This window comes from Schistocerca cancellata, chromosome 9 (genome assembly GCF_023864275.1).
Source record: "Schistocerca cancellata isolate TAMUIC-IGC-003103 chromosome 9, iqSchCanc2.1, whole genome shotgun sequence".
In the NCBI taxonomy this organism is placed as follows: domain Eukaryota; kingdom Metazoa; phylum Arthropoda; class Insecta; order Orthoptera; family Acrididae; genus Schistocerca; species Schistocerca cancellata.
This window is the reverse complement of record NC_064634.1, coordinates 63,983,727-64,009,071: the sequence shown is the minus strand read 5'-3', so window position 1 is coordinate 64,009,071 and position 25,345 is coordinate 63,983,727. Positions and strand designations below refer to the sequence as shown.

The following is a 25,345-nucleotide window of genomic DNA, read 5'->3' as shown; positions in this document are numbered from 1 at the left end:
TCATTTTCTTAAGGGCAGTTCATACCTGGCAATCTATTGCAATATCCAAATGTCTTGTCGGGAGCAGGCACAGCAAGCTGCAATTTTGAGTCTTTTGATATGAAATTTTGAAGCTGGTGCCTTGAATTACCTGTAATGGTTTGTTGACAATCTGGTGATCTTAACATAGCCATATGCCTAATCACGAGCATTAATGTATGCCACACTACAGGCTGAAACTTGAAAATACACACATGAGACACCTTAAGACCATCCGGTCACCATAAAAAACTTACAGCAAATGTAAGTTTTTTATGGTGATCGGATGGTCTTAAGGTATCCAGATGCCTTGTCATGTGCACGAATAGTCACTGTGTTATGGCCCAAAATTCAAAAATATGCTCATGAGACACCTGGAATGTGCTGTAAGGCTTTTGACGATGATTGGATGGTCCTGTTGTTGTGGTCTTCAGTCCAGAGACTGGTACAATGCAGCTCTCAATGGTACTCTATCCTGTGCAATCTTCTTCATCTCCAAGTAACTACTGCAACCTACATCCTCCTGAATCTGCTTGGTGGATTCATCTCTTAGTCTCCCTCTATGATTTTTATCCTCCATGCTGCCCTCCAATACTAAATTGGTGATCCTTTGATGCCTCAGAACACGTCCTACCAACCAATCTCGTCTTCTAGTCAAGTTGTGCCACAAATTCCTATTCTCCCCAATTCTATTCAGTACTTCCTCATTCTTTACGTGATCTACCCATCTAATCTTCAGCATTCTTCTGTAGCACCACATTTCAAAAGCTTCTATTCTCTCCTTGTCTGAACTATTTATCGTCCATGTTTCAGTTCCATACACGGCTACACTCCACACAAATACTTTGAAAAAAACTTCCTGACACTTAAATCTATACTTGAAGTTAACAAATATCTCTTCTTCAGAATTGCTTTACTTGTATTTGCCAGTTACATTTTATATCCTCTCTACTTCGACCATCATCAGTTATTTTGCTCCCCAAGTAGCAAAACTCATCTACTACTTAAAGAATCTCATTTCCTAATCTAATTCCCTTAGCATCACCTGATTTAATTCGCCTGCATTCTATTATCCTCATTTTGATTTGTTGATGTTCATCTTATACCCCCCTTTCAAGACACTGTCCATTCTATTCAACTGCTCTTCCAGGTCATTTGCTGTCTTTGACAGAACTACAATGTCATCAGCAAATCTCAAAGTTTTTATTTCTTCTCCATGGATTTTAATTCCTACTCCATTCTGTTCTTTTGTTTGCTTTACTGCTTGCTCAATATACAGATTGAATAACATTGGGGATAGGCTACAACCCTGTCTCACTCCCTTTTCAACGACTGCTTCCCTTTCATCACCACATTCAAGGCAATGGTTGAAATAATGGAAGTTTTCTTGCCAAGTGACTTTGGAGTTTATCTGTCAAAAGACCTGTCTTTCTCCCCATACACTCTCCCCGAGTAGCAATAACCAGTCTTGCCATGGCCGTAAGAGTGTGCATTTGAGTGTCTGTATGGTTGTGTGTGTGAATGTGTGTACTTCAGCTAGAAAAAGAACTAGTGCTAGAAAACTAATATAAATGTTGTTTTCTGTTATGTGTTTCTGTGCTCAACACATCAATTGCTGTAGGTGAGTTGTTGCCTTTCCCTTGTTTTGCGTAATGTTCTAGTTAGGAATTTCCATTACTGTTAAAAGTATAAAAAACTATCATGGCTTTCGAGACTATTAGCTCCTGCTTTCGAGACTATTAGCTCCTCCTTTGCAGATATAAAGGGAGTACATTGGGGCAGTCCACAGGATGAGAAAGACCCACTAGCTGTGAGAGTCTTTAACACTTCGTACAATTAAATGAAACAACAAATTTACTGTTACAATATTTTGTCTTCTGGTAAGTGTTACACATATTGTACTGTGTCTAACTGGCGACAACAAGTTTACATGCTACATCATTTATATTTAAGAGATAGCTAATGAATTCTGAGTGAAGGAAATGGTATACAACATACTGTAATGTCAAGTACATAAATAAATTAGGTTATATACAGATCTTTTCTGAAATGACTAGCTGAACACACTGGGGGGAAAAACCTGCAGGTATTTGAAGAGACAGTCAACTTGGATAACAAAATATTTATTGCAGAAGTACACAGGTTAAAAAAACACAACTTTAAACAAAGTTCTTAAAATGTGCAATATTTGTAAAATACAGTCAATAAGAAAATGATACATCCCAGCTGTACAAAAGATTTATATAAAATACTGGTGGCATTATCACAGCCAAACATTTGATATTGCTTCACAGTATCACACAGAAAGAGTGATTGCTTTATTTAGAACTGGATACTCTTCCTATGATTTCATTCAATAGGAATTATATGCTGGAGGGAATGTGTACAGAGAGAGAGATATGAAGAACAGAAAAATGTAACTTTTAATGCATATGGAGATAGTTCTGCATCAAGAAAGATTTTAAGACCACAACACAAAATAAATGGCACTTACATAATTTCAGACATACGCACGCACGCACACGTACACACACACACACACACACACACACACACACACACACACACTTGATATAATACAGCATCTTATTAAACAGTGGTCTGTTTTAAAGGGTTCACACATATAAAACAATATTTTTATAGATAAACTGCTGACATGTGTCTCTGCATGTCCACAAAACAATTGTGGGATAAGAATAAACCTGAAGAAGGGAAAACAGGGCTGCATATGTGGCCTCATCTATAGCTGCTGAAACTTTAGTTTCAAAGTACTTCTTACTTTACACAACCTTATCACTTAATGGAAAAAGTAAATTTCTTATTGCACATAAACTTCTCTTATAAAGTGCAAAACAGAGATATTTTACTGTACCTCCTTCTCTCTCCGAGTCTGTTCGGATGGTAATTATTTTTGAACTACTATTATATAAATTACAAGCACATTATGTCACTCAAACTTTAATTCTTTTTGTCCACTGAGCAATATTTGTAATTCAGATTTACACACAAATATTATCGAAAAAGTAATTTAATTTCATTTGCATGTATATCAAAAATATTTCATAATTGAAACCACATGGTAAGGCCACAGTTGGAAAGATATTATTCTAATAGAAAATTATGTAAATACAGCCAATAAAATTTTGAGGAAAAGGTAACTAACAGCTACAACCATGTTACAGATAATATTATCAACAGGAAATATGTTTCACTGATTTGTTGATATAAAAAAAAAGAGTACGATAATAAATGACTAGATACAACAAACATTGAAGGGTGTATTTCTTTTTCTGCCTGGATTTTATCTGTGTTACACATCATTCTGGTCCAGGCTCCTGAACAACATAGGTGGACAAAACCGTAAAATCAAGAAAGCAGCTGTCATACTTCCAAAATAATTCCAGAATTCTCCTTTTTAGTAAGCTGATTTCTTCTACAGAATGAGGCATGCTTTCGACTGGAAAATAAGAAGTTACCAGTTAGTGAGGTACATATTCCACAGTACATCATGTACCACAATGAGAAATGTAATAATGCTACAAATGCACCCCCCTCCCCTCCACAGATACTTATGGAAGTAGGCCTAAATAGATTCATGTAGTGACCATACACATTAATTTCTGCTTAAAAAAATGTATGTGTCATGGTTATCAATAAAAACTGTTTTTAAACTGAGGTGACAAAAGTCACGGGATAGTGAGATGCACATACAGAAATGGCAGTAGTTATAACTTACACAAAATATAAAAGGGCTGACACTGGCGGAGCTGTCATTTGTACCTTGGTTATTCATGTGAAAAGGTTTCTGACGTGGTTATAGCTGCATGATAGGAATTAACAGACTTCGAATGTGGAACGGTAGTTGGAGAGAGACGCATGCGACATTCCATTTCAGAAATCATTAGGGATTTTAATCTTTTGAGATCCACAGTCTCCAGAGCATGCTGAGGATACCATATTTCAGGAATTACCTCTCGCCATGGACAACAAAGTGGCCAACAGCCTGCACACAACAACTGAGAGCAGCAGCTTTAGTGTGGAGTTGGCAGTGCTAACAGACAAGCATCACTGCATGAAATAACAGTAGAAACCAATGTGGGATGTATGATGTATGTATCCGTTAGGACAGTGTGGCAAAATTTGATGTTCATGTTCCCAAACAGTGATGGAATTTTGATGGATAACAATGCGTCATGTCACCAGACCACAATCATTCACGATTGGTATAAAGAACATTCTGAATAATTTGAGCAAATGGTGTGACCACCAAGATTACTCGACAGGAATCCCATCAAACATTCACAGGACATAATTGAGTGGTCAGTTCATGCACAGTATCCTGCACCGGCAACACTATAGAAATGATGGATGGCTATAGAGGCAGCACGGGTCAATATTGCTGCAGGGGACTTCCATCAACTTGTTGAGTCCATTCCACATGAAGTTCCTGTACTACTCTGGGCAAAGGGGGTCCGACACAATATTACAAGGTATCCCATGACTTTTGTCACCTAATTGTATATGATAATGGAAAATCCTAATTGGAAGACAAATGTGAGATGACACCTTCCCTATATGATAAGTAGTAACCTTCACTTACTCCATTGTCCAAAATACCATATCATTATTGCAAGATGGCTTCACAAGTAGAAATAATTTTGACACATTGTGTGATCAGTTTTTAGCAGCACAATCAATTCTTTCTGAGCATGCAGAACCTTAAATGGATGATAATAATAAGGGTACTTTTCACTTTGGTATGTTTTTGCCATTGTGATACTTAGTCCGAAGAATGGTTTGATGTAGCTTCTACGTTAATCTATTCTCTGCAAGCTTCTTCATCTTTGAATACCCTCTGCAACCTAGATTGATTTGAAGTTGCTTACTGTATGCATGTTTTGCTCTCCTTCTACAAAGCAGACCACAACACATTTCCTTCCTGTACTAAACTGACCTCCCTCGGATGCCTCAGGATATTTATCAACTAATCCCTTCATTTAGTTAAATTGTGGCATATATTTCATTTTTTAACCCCATGTGACCCAGTACCTCCTAATTAGCTGAATGGTCTACCCATCTAACTGTCAGCATTCTTGTGTAGCAGTACATTTCAAAAATTTCTACTCTTTTTTTTTTGTCCGAGATAAATTTTTGTATAAGCCTACACTCCAGACAAATACCTTCACAAAAGACTTCCTAAAACTTAAATCTAATGTTAACAAATTCCTATTTTTGAGAAATGATTTTCTTGCTATAGGTAATCTATATTTAATATCCTGTCTACTTTGGCAATCATCAGTTGTCTTGCTGTCAAAATAGCAAAACTAATCTACTGCTTTTAGTGCCTTATTTCCTGACCTAATTTCCTTGGCATCACCTGATTTAATTTCAGTACATTCCATTATCTTTATTTCACTTTTGTTGATGCTCATCATATAACCTCTTTTGAAGATACTATCCATTCCATTCAACTGCTCTACATGTTCTTTGCTGTCCCTGAAAAAATTACAATGTCATTGGCAAACTTCAAAGGTTTTATTTCTTCTTCCTGAACTTTTAACTACCTTTCCAAAGCTTCTTGTTGGTTTCTTTTACTGCTTGCTCAATGAACAGGTTGAAGAACATCATCAATAGGTGCAACCATGTCTCACTCCCTTCTCAACCATTGCTTCCCTCTCATGCCACTAGACTCTTATAACTGTACAACTTTTAATAGCCTTCACTCCCTGTATTTTACCCCTGCTAACTTCAGAATTTCAGAGAGTATTCCAGTCAACATAGTCAAAAGCTTTCTCCAAGTCTACAAATGTTATAAACATAGGTTTCCTTTCTCTATCTTATAAGATAAGTTCTAGGGTCAGTACTGCCTCACGTGTACCCACATTTCTCCATACCAAAAACTGATCTTCCCCGAGCTCAGCTTCTAACAGTTTTTCCATTCTTCTGTACATAATTCGAGTCAATATTTTGCAACCTTGACTTATTAAACTGATGGTGTGGTAGTATTTACACCAGTCAGCATCTACTGTCTTTGGGATTGGAATTATTACATTCTTCTTGAAGTCTGTGGATATTTTGCCTGTCTCATGCATCTTGTGCCCCAGATGGAATAGTTTTGACATGCCTGGGTCTCGCAAGGACCTCAGTAATTCTGAAAGAATCTCATTTACACCAGGGGCCTTGTTTCGACTTCCAGTCTCTGTCAAATTCTTCTCACAGTATTATATCTCCCAGCTCATTTTCATTTACTTCCTCTTACGATTCTATAAAATTACCTTCAATTTCATTATCCATGTATAACCCTTCTATGTGTTCCTTCCACTTCTCAGCTTCCCCTTCTTTGCTCAGTAACTGCTTGCAATCTGAGCTCTTGATATTCATACAGCTGCCTCTTTTTTTTTCCAAATGTCTCTCTAACTTTCCTTTGTTACACATGCTTTTGCACCCTTTCATTTGTCCTGTAGCCATTCCTGCTCACTGCTTTGTACTTTCTTGACAGATTTTTTAGATGTCTGTATTACCTTTCATCTGTTTCACTAGCTGCATTTTTATATTTTTTTCTTTTGTCAGTTAAATCCTGTGTCCCCTGTGTTTCTAAGTATTTCTATTAGGGCCGATCTTTTTATCTATTGGGTTCTCCATTCGTTTTCTACTGCATTCCTTTCCCCTGTTTCAGTCAAATATTGCCTAACACTCCTTCTGAAACTCTCAACATTTTGTTCTTGCAGTTTATCTGAGTCACATCTCCTTAATTTTCTACCTTTTCACAATTTCTTCAATACTAACCTGCGGTTCATAACAAATAAATTATGGTCAGAGTCCACATCTGCCCCCAGATATGTCTTATAGATTAAAATCTGCTTTTGAAATCTCTGTCTTACCATTAAATAATCAATCTGAATCCTTTCAGTGACTCAAGGTCTCTTCCTTGTATACAACCTTCCTACATGATTTTTAAACCAAGTGTTAGTAAAAATTATTAATGTCTATGCACCATTCTACCAGGCAGCTTCCTGTTTCATTCCTTTTCCCCAGTCCACGTTCTCCTACTACTTTTCCTTCTCTTCCCTTACCTACCACTGAATTTCAATCTTCCATCATAATTACATCTTTGTCTCCCTTAACTATCTGAATACTTTTTTAAATCTTGTTATAGATTCTTTCCATCTCTTCATCATCTGGAATTAGCTGGTATATAAAATTGTACTACTATGGCGGGTATTACCTTTGTATTTATAGCTTATGTACATTATTATTTTCATATTTATTATTAGATTCACTCCTACATTACACCTGCTTGATTTTATATTTATAACCCTGTACTCCCCTAATCAGAAGTCTTATTCTTTCCGCCACTGCACTTCAATAACCTTCCCCCCCCCATTCTTCTTGAGGCACCTAACATTCCATGTTCTCACTTGTAAAATGCCAGATTTGTTTTTTCTCCTGATAACATCCTCCCAAATAGTCCTCGCCTGGAGAATCAATTGGGAGACTATTAGACCTCCAGAATTTTTGCCTGGGAAGATGCCATCATTATTTCTGTACAGTAGAGCTACAAGCCCACAGAAAAAACAACAGTTGTGGTTTCCCCATGCTTTTGGCCATTCACAGTACCAACACACAAGGCCATTTTGGCTAATGTTACAATGTCAAATTAGTTAATCATGCAGGATGTTGCCCTTCTTCAGGAACCATAGGTTAGTCTGGGTGCTCCAGAGATGTCTCTCCATTGTGGTTGCACCAGGGTAAGGCCACCTTTATCAGTGACACTTGCAAGCCACCCAATCTCAGAAAGGACCATGGTTTGGGGAGGGGGGTTATAGATTTTATTTTATTTGTCCTTGTAATGAGTTATTTTAGGTGCATGGACAATGTAAAAGTATAAAACATTATTTCAATCCAAAATCACAAGATGCCAGACCACAGTACAAACTGTAATCACTACCACTACAGCTAAAATGATGCTACTGCTTAAATTTCTGTTTGTGTCATTTCCATGAAATACAGATTTAGGGATAAGACATTACTTGATTGATATTTTAAAAGTTTTTCTAGTCAATATTTTCAGTTTTTCCATGAAACAGAGATTTTGGGATAACTCATTACTTAATCGATATTTTAAAAGCTTCTTTAATCAGTATTTTCAGTTCATCTGCTAACGAATTATGTTCACTCATCATCACAATAATTTTCTGTCAATACATCTTCTGTTGACTGTGTGAAAAGCTGATTTGTGCCTGGTTTCGTTATTATGAATCAAGAAGTTCCTGCCAGCTATTTCCATATATCCTTCTACTAACATTATGGTCTGATAGAAAACATAGTAAACAAAGTCAGAATATTAAAGCTCATGAATCGATTTCTATGTGATGTGCCTAGATGCTCCTTTGTTACAATCCTTGTTGCTCTCTTCTGCTAAATAGAAACCATTTTCAGCAAAGTTTGGCAGATACTGGCCGGCAGTACTACTCTGTATGACAGAGTAGGATATACTAAGCCACAATACATATTTCTTGTGGTTTCCGCATTTTGGCAAGGAGTTGATGAATACAGAGTGGATGTTATTGTATTACACACATGAACAACTTTTTGTTTCCTTGAGAGCTGTTACCTGTGTGCAGACTCAAAAATGTAATTACCAGAAATGTTGTTATGACAGTACCACAGGAGTTTCCCTATATGATGCACCTTATTAATATGAAATACTCTGGTTTATCCTGGATCAGGTATTAAACTATATCCCTGAAATGAGCCTGCACTTTCTATCTATGAAGTTCTCCACCTCTATATTCAGACTTACTGTACTAGTGCATGCCCAATCTATCATTAGTGTACTTTATAATGAGGGGGCTATTATCCTACAGCATGTGGGATATGTAATGTACATTATTTTAATTTTATTTATTATGTACATGTATCATATGCATGGACAAGTTGCTTACATGTGGAAAGAGTAGAAACATAGAATATACTTGTCAATACATAGACTATCTGTGCTGATGAGTAAAATAATGCCATCTTAATTCTGCTAGAGATGTCAAAAGACTTGTAAGATCAGCTGAATGGAATGGATAGTGTCTTGAAAAGAGGTTATAGAATGAATACCCACAAATATAGAATGAATACCCACAAAAGTATAATACTAATGGAGAGTAGTAAAATTTAAGTTATATGATAATAGAGAAATAAAATTAGGAAATGAGACTTTAAAAGGAGTGGATGAGTTTTGCTACTTGGGCAGCAACGAAACTGACTGATGATGGATGAACTAGAGAGGATATAACAAGCAGTGAGACAATAGCAGGAAAAGTGTTTCTGAAAAAGAGAAATACACTGCCAGAGAAAGTTAGTACACCTGGAATGACAAAGTCAATTTTGATCCAATGACAGTATATGCCACCTGGGGAATAGTAGATGTGCTGATAATGTTTTCAATGTTGTCCACCAACAGATAGTGTAGTGGCGTAGCTATCAGAGCGCCATGTGTGTCTAACCTTTAACAGGGAATGAACACATCTAGAAGACTCATTGTGGTGTACACATGTAAAGGAAGCAGGAAACCATGCCACAGAGACCCACTCGTGCTTCCTACAGTGAAATGAGCGAGTCTGGAAGGGCTCAAATAGTGGCCTGATGAGTGACAGGATGATCATTTCTGAGAATTGTCACTCAAGTTGGACATGTTGTGTCAGTTGTGCAATGATACTGATATCAGTGGTCATGTGAACTTTCTCACACCTGTAGATAGGTTCTGGACATCCATGCAGCACAGATGCCCACCAGGATCATTGTAGTGTAAGGGAACCATTGGCAGATTATACAGTTATCACAGCACAGATTAAAGGGCTTGTGAGACCAGATGTGTCAACACAAACTGTTGCAAACCAGTTATTGGTAGTGGGACTATGGGCACGCACACATCTAGCTCATCTTCCACTCACACCACAGCATCGAGGTGCACAGCTTGACTGGTCGAGGATCACTTGGAAGATGGAACTGTGCACAGTAATCTTCAGCAACGAAAGCAGATCCTGCCTGCATGCAAGTGATGGTCATTTGCGTGTACAATGTGGACCTTGTGAGCACTATCTCATAGAGTGAATTCGTCCAAGACGCACTGCCCCTACCCTCAGGCCTTAGGGTCTGGGGTGCGATAAGCTACAGATCTTGCGTTTTTAGCCAGAACTCAGTGCATGCAGAATGTTGTTAGGGTCTTTTTTTTGCAGTTCTTGCAACAGGAAAGTGAATGCTGGCCATAAACTGCCTGTGCAAAATCAACATTTGAAAATCAACATACTCTGCAAGATGTGCAGGAACTTCCCTGGCCAGCAAGATCTCTGGACTTGTTTCCAATCGAGCATGTGTGGAATACGATGGGACAAAAAGTGATTCAGGCAACTTGTCAGGCAACAACTCTTACAGAACTACGTGAACAGGTCAAGCAGGAATGTATCTCAGGACAGTATCTGCCATCTGTATGATTGAATGGATACCACAGTCAGCACCTGCATTGTCACCTGTGGACGCTACACCAAGTACTAATATGGGAGTTTCGGCATTGGTCGGTACCTGGTACCTCAAAACGGCTTGTGTTATTGATCTGTAAATGTAATCATTTCATGTACTCCATATGCACTGGTACAACAATAAATCTTTAGTGGATTGGAAACCTTTACAAGGGTGTACTAATTTTTTTCTGGCAGTGACTTTTATGTCTATGTACATTACTAAATTAAAGTTCCCCACCATGTTTTTTTGTATAAGGCTAATCTCAGAAACTAGTGCAGAAATTTTGATAAGATTTTCACTAATAGAGAGACCGATTCACGAGGAAGGTTTGTACATAGAATTTATTATTATAGAAATGATAAATGTGTAATATACACTATGTCATCAAAAGTATCTGGACACCTGGCTGAAAATGTCTTACAAGCTTGTGGCACCCACCACGCCTTGATGACACCTTCCACTCTTACAAGCATATGTTCAATCAGGTGCTGGATGGTTTCTTGGGGAATTGCAGCCCATTCTTCACAGAGTGCTGCACTGAGGAGAGGTATCGATGTCGGTCAGTGGAGCCTGGCACCAAGTCGGCGTTCCAAAACATCCCAAAGGTGTTCTGTGGGATTCAGGTTAGGAATCTGTGCAGGCCAGTCTATTACAGGGATCTTATTGTCGTATAACCACTTCAACACAGGCTGTGCATTATGAATAGGTGCTCGATCACGTTGAAAGATGCAATCGCCATCCCCAAATTGCTCTTCAACAGTGGGATGCAAGAAGGTGCTTAAAACATCAGTGTAGGCCGTGCTGTGATAGTGCCATGCAAAACAACAAGGAGTGCAAGCCCCCTCCATGAAAAACGTGACCACACCATAACACTACCTCCGAATTTTACTGTTGGCACTACACACACTGGCAGATGACGTTCACCCAGGCATTCGCCATACCCAAACTCTGCCATCGGATCGCCACATTGTGTACCATGATTTGTCACTCCACACAAGATTTTTCCACTGTTCAATCGTCCAATGTTTACGCTCCTTACACCAAGTGAGGTGTTGTTTGGCGTTTACCGGCGTGATGTATGGCTTATGAGCACCCGCTCGACCATGAAATCCACGTTTTCTCACCTCCCGCCTAACTGTCATAGTACTCGCAGTGGATCCTGATGCAGTTTGGAATTTCTGTGTGATGGTCTGGATAGATGTCTGCCAATTATACGTTACAAAACTTTTAAACTGTTGGCAGTCTCTGTCAGTCAACAGATGAGCTTGGCCTGTACGCTTTTGTGCTGTGTGTGTCCCTTCACATTTCCACTTCACTATCATATCAGAAACAGTGGACCTAGGTGTGTTTATGAGTGTGGAAATTTTGCGTACAAATGTATGACACAAGTGACACCCAATCACCTGACCACGTTCAATGTCCACGAGTTCCGCGGAGTGCCCCATACTGCTCTTTCATGATGTCTAATGACTACTGAGGTCGCTGATATGGAGTACCTGGCAGTAGATTGCAGCACAATGAGCCTAATATGAAAAATATATGTTTTGGGGAGCATCCGGATACTTTTGATGACATAGTGTATGTATTGTTATCAGTTTCTTATTTAATTGGCATTTGGAGTGACATCTTGTGGTAGTGATGGGAGCTATGATCTGGTCAGCTACAGATCAGGCAAAATCTGGCAAGAAAAGCAATAAACAGCTGCTGTATCACAAAAGAGGAGCAAAGTGTGACCAGAATCTGTACATAATTTCAATTAAGGACCCGCCATGTTTTTCTGTTTGTACATGAAAGTTCATCTTAGAAACTGCTGTAGGGATTTTGATATGTCTTTCATTACTAGATGGATTGATGGATGAGGAAGGTTTGTGTACATAATTTATTGTTACTATGGCAGACGCTAATCTAGCAGTAGATACTTAATGCTACCTATGGGAAGCTGGGGCAAGTCACTAGTTTAGTACAGATTTAAGTGTGTGTAAGTTCTTTTCTGAAAGTACTTGTCTGGAGTATGGCCTTATAAAGAAGTGAAACATGAAGCAGTGCAAGAAAGGGAATAGAAGATTTTGAAATGTGATGCTTCAGAAGAATGCTAAAGATTATATTGACAGGTAGAAAAACTAATGAAGGGGTAATGAATCAGATTGGGGAAAAAAGGCCTTGAGTAGAAGAAGGGACAGAGTGATATGACACTTCTGAATGGGTAAAAACTGTAGAGAGTGACCAAGGCTTGACTACAACAAGCAGGTTCAGGCCGATGCACGTCACAATCATTATGAAGAGATTAGCAGTGGAAAAATTGGCATGGAGAGCTACAAACGAAACTAGTCACTGAAGTGAAGACCACAACAACATCCACAAGTAAAACAATACAGTAGTATTAGAAAGCTTTACAAGCACTGAAATGTTGTGCACTATTTTCCCTTTAGCATGTTAAATTAATATCTATGTTGCTGCAGTAGATTTTAATGATAGGTGACATAGTAACAACTTAAAGATTGCATAAAATAAGGAAATGATCAAAAGGCCAATTCGCCGTGCAACATGAGAATTTCACATAAAAGTTTTAGTTTGCATACGTTAAAAAATTCTTGTATACATTAAAATAGAGTGCCACACAAATGTTCTTTAAATTATTTTGAAGCAAGGAGATGTTACTTATGTACTTTTGATATTATTATACAGTGGACTGTAATAATATAATGAAAAGGATAGTTTCCAGAATGAGATTTTCACTCTGCAGCGGAGTGTGCGCTGATATGAAACTTCCTGGCAGATTAAAACTGTGTGCCAGACCGAGACTCGAACTCGGGACCTTTATTTCAGGAGTGCTAGTTCTGCAAGGTTCGCAGGAGAGCTTCTATTAAGTTTGGAAGGTAGGAGACGAGGTACTGGCAGAAGTAAAGCTGTGAGGACGGGGCGTGAGTCGTGCTTGGGTAGCTCAGCTGGTAGAGCACTTTCCCGCGAAAGGCAAAGGTCCTGAGTTCGAGTCTCGGTCCGGCACACTGTTTTAATCTGCCAGGAAGTTTCAAAAGGATAGTTGCTATTCACCATACAGCAGAGATGCTGAGTCGCAGAAAGGCACAACAAAAAGACTGTTGGAAAGTTAGATTTTGGCCATTAAGGTCTTTGTCAAAAATAGAAAACACACGACACACACACACACACACACACACATATTCATGCAAACACAACTCACACACTCAATCAGTGTCTCTGGCAGGTGGAGCCAGAATGTGAGCAATAAACAAATTGTGGGAGAGACAACCAGAGGTTGTGGGAGGCTAGGGTGAGGAGGGGAGGGATAGCAGGGCAGGGGTGGTGGTGGGGGGGATAGTAAACTGCTGCTGGGAGTGTGCAGGGATGAGTTGGAGAGTGGGGAAGCTAGGTGCAGTTGGGAGGTTAGATGGAGGGCGGGGGAGGAAGGAGTGGGTTTTAGTGGAAAAGTAGTAAAAAGACTGGATGCATTGGTGGAACAGAGGGCTATGTAGTGCTGGAATGGGAACAGAGAAGGGGCTAGACGGGTGACCGTTAGGTGATTGTTGGACTAGACATGTCCTAGTTTCTATTGTGTGTACAAGATGAACTGAATCAAGTGATGCTGAGGAAATTAGCTTAGGAAATGAGACACTAAAAGCAGTATATGAATTTCATTATTTGGACAGTAAAATAATTGATGATGTTGGAAGTAGAGAAGATATAAAATGTACACTGGCAATGCCAAGAAAATTGTGTCTGAAGAAGAAAAAATCAAACAATGGAAACTTCAGGTTGGGATATCAACAATATAAGGAAAATGTTAGATTACTACTCACTGTAAAGAAGACCTGCTGAGTTGCAGACAGGCAAACTGAAAAGACTGTTACATATTTAGCTTTCAGCCAAAGCCTCGTTCAGAAAAGAAAACACACACACACACATTCATTCACACAAGCAAGCACATCTACTCACACATGACAAATGTCTCTGATTCAAGCTGCCAGAGGTGGCAGTCATGTGTGCACGGGTAGAGAAGGCAATAGCCCACCCTGTGTTGTTCCAATTTCAAGTGAGTACAGGTCTTATTTGCACCCTCAAATTCATACCTAGGAACATAAATGCAAATTTGGGGCAAATAATTGCTTCTATGGCCAAACTGTCGGCCAGTTCATTCCTTGAGATACCCCTCTGACCTAGGCTCCAGAGGCTAAGGTCAGAGAGAAGGTTATGAATATCAGATATCACAGGATGATCAAAGACTTGGAGATTGCTTACCAAGTCACTGGAAATTGAAGTTCCTGACCAGTAGGAGTTGTAAAAGCATATCATATCCTATTCATGGTTTTAGATGCATCAATGTATATGATGGTAGCACCCTGATACTCTTGAAGAACTGAAAAGAAAATATGCTGAAAGGTCATAAGGGTAATGGTAACTTTAGGACTCTGGAACAGATAAGTTCTAATTTGTGGCCTGAGTGCCAACCAGGATGGCGGGGGTTGTGGGATGATGGAAAATACGGGGAGTATATCTTAAGTTAGGCAGAGGTCCTGGCAGAGTGCTGCAAGGTTTATTCTAATTTGTGATCTAACCTGAGGATGTGTTTCAAGAGGTTGACACCACGTGCGTGCAAAAAAAGTGGTAAGTTGGCTGATGAGGAAATTGTCAGATGGTAACTGCATAAGTGAGCAACAGCTGGTACTGTTGGAGCTGAAAGGGAGCTGGAGCTTCAGCAAGGAGACTGTCTACAGGACTAGTCCAGATGATGTAGCCAGTCAAATGTCAAGACAATGAGCTGGGTACAACAATTTCAAAGCTTAAGGTGGCACCGAGCCATAAACCTGGCAACCTGAGACCAGTGCCTGGTAAATAGAGAGAAGAGTAGCATGATCTGCACCCCAAGAGGTGTTGGTAAGGAAGCAAGAGAGTTTTAAGCTTTTGCAAGCATTTAGTCTTTAGTTGATGAACATGCAGCAGCCACGTCAGCTGATTATCAAAGAGGATGACAAAAAATGGGATTGTGCAACAATGTCTAAGAGCTGGTATCGAAGTAGAGTTCTGGGTCAGGATGGATAGAAATGCTCGACTCACATTTTGGCGTGAGACAACTGAAAACCATGGGAAAGGGTGCAAGTGGAGGCTCTTTGGATGGCACCTTACAGCTGGCGTTCAGCTGAGGCTACAGAGTAGGAGCTGCACTAAACACAAAAATCATCAACATATGGCATGGGGAGAGGCCTGACAGAGGTCACTAACCTGATGCTGGTGATGAGGAAGAGTGTGACACTCAGCATGGAGCCCTCAGTAATGCTGTTCTCTTGGACCAGTGAAGATCTGTGTGAAATAACAACTCTAACCTAGAAAAAATTGTGGTATAAAAACTGACAAGTAAAAATCTGGATGGAGCCTGCCAAAGTCCCAGCCATAGACAGTAAGTAAAATTTAATGGCACCTTGCTGTGTCGTACGCCTTCTTCAGGTCAAAAAGACTGTGATGTGGTGCTAGTGTTTATAAAAAAAGCCTATTAGATCACCATGTCCAACCTAACAAGGTGGTTGGTTGTGGATCACTTCTCCCAGAAACCACACTGATTGGATGACAAAATGCCCTGAGATTTGAGAGTCCAGCATAATCTGCAGGCAACCATCCTTTCAAGCAGTTTGCAGAGCACATTGATGTGGCTAATTGGTTTGTATCTGTCAATAGATGTAGTTTCTTTTTTGCCAGGTTAAGAATTACAAAGATGATACTATCTTGCTGTTGGGACGGGAAGGCACCTTTGAGCCAAATGTGGTTAAAGACATTTGAGTACTTGTAGACTTTTAACTCCCCCATGAACCATGGACCTTGCCGTTGGTAGGGAGCCTTGCGCGCCTCAGCGATACAGATGGCCGTACCGTAGGTGCAACCACAACGGAGGGGTATCTGTTGAGAGGCCAGACAATGGTTCCTGAAGAGGGGCAGCACGCTTTTCAGTAGTTGCAGGGGCAACAGTCTGGATGATTGAGTGATCTGGCCTTGTAACACTAACAAAAATGTCCTTGCTGTGCTGGTACTGCGAACGGCTGAAAGCAAGGGGAAACTACAGCCGTAATTTTTCCTGAGGGCATGCAGCTTTACTGTATGGTTACATGATGATGGCGTCCTCTTGGGTAAAATAATCCAGAGGTAAAATAGTCCCCCATTCGGATCTCTGGGCGGGGACTACTCAAGAGGATGTCGTTATCAGGAGAAAGAAAACTGGCGTTATGCGGATCGGAGCGTGAAATGTCAGATCCCTTAATCAGGCAGGTAGGTTAGAAAATTTAAAAAGGGAAATGGATAGGTTAAAGTTAGATATAGTGGGAATTAGTGAAGTACGGTGGCAGGAGGAACAAGACTTTTGGTCAGGTGAATACAGGGTTATAAATACAAAATCAAATAGGGGTAATGCAGGAGTAGGTTTAATACTGAATAAAAAAATAGGAGTGCGGGTAAGCTACTACAAACAGCATAGTGAACATATTATTGTGGCCAAGATAGACACGAAGCCCACACCTACTACAATAGTACAAGTTTATATGCCAACTAGCTCTGCAGATGATGAAGAAATTGATGAAATGTATGATGAGATAAAAGAAATTATTCAGATAGTGAAGGGAGACAAAAATTTAATAGTCATGGGTGACTGGAATTTGAGAGTAGGAAAAGGGAGAGAAGGAAACATAGTAGGTGAATATGGATTGGGGGAAAGAAATGAAAGAGGGAGCTGTCTGGTAGAATTTTGCACTGAGCATAACTTAATCAAAGCTAACACTTGGTTCAAGAATCATAAAAGAAGGTTGTACACATGGAAGAATCCTGGAAATACTAGAAGGTATCAAATAGATTATATAACGGTAAGAAAGAGATTTAGGAACCAGGTATTAAATTGTAAGACATTTCCAGGGGCAGATGTGGACTCTGACCACACTCTATTGGTTATGAGCTGTAGATTAAAACTGAAGAAATTGCAAAAAGGTGGGAATTTAAGGAGATGGGATCTGGACAAACTGATTAAACCAGAGGTTGTACAGAGTTTCAGGGAGAGCATAAGGGAACAATTGTCACAAATGGTGGAAAGAAATACAGTAGAAGAAGAATGGGTAGCTCTGAGGGATGAAGTAGTGAAGGCAGCAGAGGATCATGTAAGTAAAAAGACGAGGGCTAGTAGAAATCCTTGGGTAACGGGAGAAATATTCAATTTAATTGATGAAAGGAGAAAATATAAAAATGCAGTAAATGAAGCAGGCAAAAAGGAATACAAATGTCTCAAAAATGAGATCGACAGGAAGTGCAAAATGGCTAAGCAGGGATGGCTAGAGGACAAATGTAAGGATGTAGAGGCTTATCTCACTACGGGGTAAGATAGATACTGCCTACAGGAACATTAAAGAGACCTTTGGAGAAAAGAGAACCACTTGTATGAATATCAAGAGCTCAGATGAAAACACAGTTCTAAGCAAAGAAGGGAAAGCAGAAAGGTGGAAGGAGTATATAGAGGGTCTATACGTGGGCGACACACTTGAGGACAATATTCTGGAAATGGAAGAGAATGTAGATAAAGACAAAATGGGAGATACAATACTGCGTGAAGAGTTTGACAGAGCACTGAAAGACCTGAGTTGAAACAAGGCCCCGGGAGTAGACAACATTCCATTAGAACTACTGACGGCCTTGGGAGAGCCAGTCCAGACAAAACTCTACCATCTGGTGAACAAGATGTATGAGACAGGCGAAATACCCTCAGACTTCAAGAAGAATATATTAATTACAATCCCAAAGAAAGCAGGTGTTGACAGATGTGAAAATTACTGAACAATCAGTTTAATACGCCACAGCTGCAAAATACTAACGCGAATTCTTTACAGACGAATGGAAAAACTAGAAGAAGCCAACTTTGGGGAAGACCAGTTTGGATTCCGTAGAAATATTGGAACACGTGAGGCAATACTGACCTTACAACTTATCTTAGAAGAAAGATTAAGGAAAGGCAAACCTACGTTTCTAGCATTTGTAGACTTAGAGAAAGCTTTTGACAACATTGACTGGAAAACTATCTTTCAAATTCTAAAGGTGGCAGGGGTAAAATACAGGGAGCGAAAGGCTATTTACAATTTGTACAGAAAGCAGATGGCAGTTATAAGAGTCGAGGGACATGAAAGGGAAGCAGTGGTTGGGAAGGGAGTGAGACAGGGTTATAGCCTCTCCCCGATGTTATTCTATCTGTATACTGAGCAAGCAGTAAAGGAAACAAAAGAAAAATTTGGAGTAGGTATTAAAATCCATGGAGAAGAAATAAAAACTTTTGAGGTTCGCCGATGACATTGTAATTCTGTCAGAGACAGCAAAGGACTTGGAAGAGCAGTTGAACGGAATGGACAGTGTCTTGAAAGAAGGATATAAGATGAACATCAACAAAAGCAAAACGAGGATAATGGAATGTAGTTGAATTAAGTCGGGTGATGCTGAGGGAATTAGATTAGGAAATGAGACACTTAAAGTAGTAAAGGAGTTTTGCTATTTGGGGAGCAAAATAACTGATGATGGTCGAAGTAGAGAGGATATAAAAGGTAGACTGGCAGTGGCAAGGAGAGTGTTTCTGAAGAAGAGAAATTTGTTAAAATCAAGTATAGATTTAAGTGTCAGGAAGTCGTTTCTGAAAGTACCATATTTGTATGGAGTGTAGCCATGTACGGAAGTGAAACATGGACGATAAATAGTTCGGACAAGAAGAGAAAAGAAGCTTTCAAAATGTGGTGCTACAGAAGAATGCTGAAGATTAGATGGGTAGATCACATAACTAATGAGGTGGTATTGAATAGAATTGGGGAGAAGAGGAGTTTGTGGCACAACTTGACAAGAAGAAGGGATCAGTTGGAAGGACATGTTCTGAGGCATCAAGGGATCACAAATTTAGAATTGGAGGGCAGTGTGGAGGGTAAAAATCATAGAGGGAGACCAAGAGATGAATACACTAAGCAGATTCAGAAGGACGTATGTTGCAGTAAGTACTGGGAGATGAAGAAGCTTGCACAGGATAGAGTAGCATGGAGAGCTGCATCAAACCAGTCTCAGGACTGAAGACCACAACAACAACAGCCTTTTAGTAACTTTCAAATGTTAGATCATCTGATTATGAATCGAATTGAAGTCTGGAGCTGTATAGTGTGACGAGGCAGGGGCATGAAGCAGTTCCCAGTCTGTGAAAAATTCATTACAAAATTCAGCTCAGTGGGGAGTAAAACACAGGGAGATGTTTCCAATTCTCTTTTCTGTGTTAGAAAGATATTTAGGTAAGAACAGCAAAGTGGATCACAGGGTGTTCAGGAAGAACCAATGCATCAGTGCAAAGATCACCCTGAAGGGTGAGACATGGAACAGTTGTTGTTCTTTGGTGCCCTAGAAGACTACGGAGCTTGGTCCATATATGGGGGGAAGACGTGTATGTTCCCAAGAAGGAGACTTAGCGCTCCCGGCAGTCCTTCGTACTGTACTTAATCAGACAGTCAGTCATTTGAAAGTCAGGAGTGTGGTCTGTGAAGGATACTGCTTGAGACGTTACAAAGTCCTACAACAATCCTGAATAGCTGTTGCGATGTCTTTGGTCCACCATAGGACAGGATAGTAATGGATCATGTTTGCAGAAAGAGGAACAGCAGTTCCAGCAGCATGGCTGATTGAGCTGGAGGCATCTCCCACAACCTTGTCGATCCAGTGTGGCAGAGAAGGAGTGAAGGCTACAGCAGACATATAACTTCCAGTTAGCTCTTAAAGAGCCAATAGTGGTAATTAGTTCATTGGGTGGAGGCAATGAAGTGACAGGATCATTCAAAAGTGGTTACCAGAGTCCTGCAAGTGACTGGCCTATCTGTATGGCCCATACATGCCTGTAATGTGTGTGTGTGTGTGTGTGTGTGTGTGTGTGTGAATGTGTTTCACGAACATTGGTGGAAGTTGCTGAAGATTACGAATGCTAATTACAGCCACCTGAGTGGATGTTCACCTGGCCATGTGGCTGGCAGCCACACAGAAATTTATTTGAATGATAACCATCTCTTCTCACAACTACATCTTATGCTTCCTTTTGCTTCCCATTCATATTATCAACTGTAATGAGTCCTGTTAGTTCATTTGCTTGATTCACTCATGAAACCTGATGGCTTCACTGGGCTGAACTTTTTTGTTAATTACAAACACAGTTGACAATTATAGTCTGTTGTCATGCTTCTCAACATAAACCTTTTTAATCTGTTATGTTCAAAATGTGATGTCCTTGAGGACAATATTATGGAAATGGAAGAGTATGTAGATGAAGATGAAATGGGAGATATGATACTGCATGAAGAGTTTGACAGAGCGCTGAAAAACCTGAGTCGAAACAAGGCCTCGGGAGTAGACAACATTCCATTAGAACTACTGACAGCCTTGGGAGAGCCAGTCCTGACAAAACTCTACCATCTGGTGAGCAAGACGTATGAGACAGGCGAAATACCCTCAGACTTCAAGAAGAATATAATAATTCCAATCCCAAAGAAAGCAGGTGTTGACAGATGTGAAAATTACTGAACTATCAGTTTAATAAGTCACGGCTGCAAAATACTAAAACACATTCTTTACAGACGAATGGAAAAACTGGTTGAAGCCGACTTCGGAGAAGATAGGTTTGGACTCCATAGAAATGTTGGAACATGTGAGGCAATACTGACGCTACAACTTATCTTAGAAAATAGATTAAGGAAAGGCAAACCTACGTTTCTAGCATTTGTAGACTTAGAGAAAGCTTTTGACAATGTTGACTGGAATACTCTCTTTCAAATTCTGAAGGTGGCAGGGGTAAAATACAGGGAGCGAAAGGCTATTTACAATTTGTACAGAAAGCAGATGGCAGTTATAAGAGTCGAGGGACATGAAAGGGAAGCAGTGGTTGGGAAGGGAGTGAGACAGGGTTGTAGCCTCTCCCCAATGTTATTCAATCTGTATATTGAGCAAGCAGTAAAAAAAACAAAAGAAAAATTTGGAGTAGGTCTTGAAATCCATGGAAAAGAAATAAAAACTTTGAGGTTTGCCAATGACATTGTAACTCTGTCAGAGACAGCAAAGGACTTGGAAGAGCAATTGAATGAATTGGACAGTGTCTTGAAAGGAGGATATAAGATGAACATCAACAAAAGCAAAACGAGGATAATGGAATGTAGTCGAATTATGTCAGGTGATGCGGAGGGAATTAAATTAGGAAATGAGACACTTAAAATAGTAAAGGAGTTTTGCTATTTGGGGAGCAAAATAACTGATGATGGCTGAAGTAGAGAGGATATAAAATGCAGACTGGCAATGGCAAGGAAAGCGTTTCTGAAGAAGAGAAATTTGTTAACATCGAGTATAGATTTAAGTGTCAGGAAGTCAATTCTGAAAGTATTTGTGTGGAGTGTAGCCATGTATGGAAGTGAAACATGGACGACAAATAGTTTGGACAAGAAGAGAATAGAAGCTTTCAAAATGTGGTACTACGGAAGAATGCTGAAGATTAGATGGGTAGATCACATAACTAATGAGGAGGTATTGAATAGAATTGGGGAGAAGAGGAATTTGTGGGACAACTTGACTAGAAGAAGGGATCAGTTGGTAGGACATGTTCTGAGGCATCACGGGATCACCAATTTAGCATTGGATGGCAGCGTGGAGGGTAAAAATCGTAGAGGGAGACCAAGAGATGAATACACTAAGCAGATTCAGAAGGATGTAGGTTGCAGTTGGTACTGGGAGATGAAGCAGCTTGCACAGGATAGAGTAGCATGGAGAGCTGCATCAAACCAGTCTCACGACTGAAGATCACAACAACAACAACAACAACAGCATGTTCAAAATACTTCTTGATGTCCATACTATTTTAGCAGCTGACTGAAGGAGAGCATTATTTTATCAGCTATTCTTTCATGCAAATATAAAGTTCAAAAATGGTTCAAATGGCTCTGAGCACTATGGGACTCAACTTCTGAGGTCATTAGCCCCCTAGAACTTAGAACTAGTTAAACCTAACTAACCTAAGGACATCACAAACATCCATGCCCGAGGCAGGATTCGAACCTGCGACCGTAGAGGTCTTGCAGTTCCAGACTGCAGCGTCTTTAACCACACGGCCACTTCGGCCGGCAAATATAAAGTTCCATAGCTAAAACAATGACATCCAATAACATTCAGTATTCGATTATCAATTTTTAATTTTCGTTATACTATGGTCACACTTGGTGGATCTCAGGTATACAGCACACACTTTCTCCATAGAAAACATGGGAAATTGACAGCTAATAAGAAGAAATTCTAATTCTAAATGCATTCATTTGCTCGCCGGCCCCATTAGTGCCACTATGTTTTGACAAAACTATATGGAGTCACTGTTTCTTTACCTGTGTGGCAAGGCCGCGCTACTGTTGCCCGTTACTGATGCTGCATTGTACCAGGTGAGTGAAGTAACAGCTGCGTGCATAGCAAGTGACATACATGAACACTCCTCACACAGATTCACTGCTCTAGTGTTTATCATCATGGAGCAGCCAATGTAGTGAAGCCATAAGATCGGGAGAAGAGATAGTAAGACTGATAGCCAAAAAGGTGTTATAAGGGGACACTGATGTGGTTAGGAATGGTGGAGCATGCCTACAGAGAGAGGAAAAGCAGTTACAGAGGCGTGTATGATTGCGCAGATGATGTCTCCCACAACCTTGTTGATGCAACATGACAGAGAAGGGGAGAAGGTTACAGCAGAGGTATACAACTGTCAGTTAGCTCTTCAAAGAGCCTACAGTGGTAACTGGTTCATTGGGTGGTGACAAGAAAGTGACAGGATCACTATGAAGTGATTACTGTTACAGAGATCATAATGGAGAGGGCAATATAGCATCATGGAGAGGCCAATGTAGCTAACCCACAGGTTGGGGGAAGAGATTGTAAGATTGATAGCCGAAAAGGTGCCATGAGTGGAACTGATGTGGGTTGGAATACCATCATTGGGTTGTGGTAGGAAAGAAGTTGGTCAATCAGATGGTCCTTACCAGATGAGGTGTTACTTCTGCACAGGGAGCGATGTGTACTGAAATTCTTAAGTAACAGAAAAGGGGGAGAGAGCTGTTGGATCAATGTGGTAATTTCAAGGAAAGTAAGTCCCTCTCAGGAGGTAAATATGTGTTACAAGTGGTGATCACTGGATTGGTTTATACTCACACCGCAATTGCTTCCAGTGTGGTAGGGACGAGGATCCACTCACTGATGACATCTGTGGGTCAATGTACAGACCCTTCCAGTTGCCCTCCAGCAGCCAGTATGATTTCAACACAATGCACGTTAACCATGAAGTGTTTGGGAATAGTCATCAGTGAAGGGAGTTTCTTGAAGGGTGATACAGACTGCAGAGCAAGAGCGAATTAGTTGTTGCAGTTCCATTGGGTCATGCCGATGAGGGTATCGTGGTTAGGCACAAGAGGCCAGGAGGAACCATCAAGTCCCAGTACCATTGTCTGTCACCAGTGCATGTGGGACAACATCAATAAACATTGGGTCAGAATACGAGGTCTCTTCAAAAAACTTTGCCCACAAAATTTTTCTTTGCTGATTTTTTACTTATTGTGCATTGTCTCCCTCAAAATACTCTCCTCCACAGTTGGTACACCGCTCCCAACGCCATTTCCACTTCCAGAAGCAGTCCTGGTACACCTCTTGCTGGATCGTGCAACGTGCGGTCTGCAAATTTTCTTTTATCTCAACTATCATTGGAAATCTTCAGCCTTTCAATGAGGTTTTCAACTTTGGAAATAAAAAAAAAGTCCACAGGTCTGGAGAGTACAGAGGGTGAGATAGCATAGTGATTTCGTTTTTTGTGCAGTAGTCATACACCAATAGCGATGAATGTGCAGGTGCATTATTGTGATGCAAAAGCCATGAGTTGTCTCACCACATTTCAGGCCGCCTCCTTTACACATTTTCTCGCAGGCATTGCAACATGTGTGGACAGTACCACTGATTAACAGTTTGGCCCCGTGGCACAAATTCATGATTCCTTCAGTCAAACATCAACAGTCAAATTATCAACATGGCTTTGACATTTGACTTGACCTGACGAGCTTCTTTTGGTCTTGGACAACCTTTCCTGACCCACTGTGAAGACTGAAACTTGGTCTCAACATCATAATCGTAGACTCATGTCTTTATCACCAGTTACGATTCTCTAATGGAACATCTCGTTCTCATTTGTGCAATCCAAACACTCTTCACAGATTGTGAGGCGAAGGTCTTTCTGATCTTGACTTATGAGCAGTGGTATGAACTTGGTGGCAACATGACACATTTGAAGATCCTGTGTCAGGATTTCATGACATGGTCCAACTGAAATGTCAGATTCTTCTGCAATCTTTCGAACAAGCAGTTTTCAATTGGAATGCACAATTTCATTGACATTCCTGACATGAGTTTTGTCAGTAGACGTCAAAGGGTGTCCAGAATGAGGGTCATACTTCTGTCTGGCCATTTCTAAACTATGTGAACAATTTGTAACACTGAGTGTGGCTTAAGCACTCAAAACCATAGGCTTCCTGCATAATTTGGTGTGCTTGTGTAAGGTTTTCTTGAGTTTCACGCATAATTTAATGCAGATGCATTGCTCCTCTGACTCTGCTATCTCAAAATTCACAAATTTTGCACCACAACATTCTACTCAATACAGCACTGAACAATAGCTAACAGACATACAACAATGAAACATCAGGCAGTTACACATTAAACGCAGGTGTGTGCAGGGATGCCAACCGCAATTTTCCCCCACACA

The 25,345-nt window shown here is 40.2% G+C and overlaps 1 protein-coding gene across 2 annotated transcripts in view; it reads right to left on the bottom strand.

The window, feature by feature from the left end:
- Positions 1-2,151: 2,151 nt before the first annotated feature.
- LOC126100510 (X-linked retinitis pigmentosa GTPase regulator-like) overlaps positions 2,152-25,345 on the bottom strand; it is a 313,988-nt gene continuing 290,794 nt past the window's right edge. For both annotated transcript variants that reach the window (XM_049911120.1, XM_049911121.1), the window contains one exon: positions 2,152-3,475. In XM_049911120.1, the coding sequence (XP_049767077.1) occupies positions 3,452-3,475 (24 nt within the window). In that variant the 3' untranslated portion in view covers positions 2,152-3,451. The remainder of the gene's footprint in view (positions 3,476-25,345) is intronic.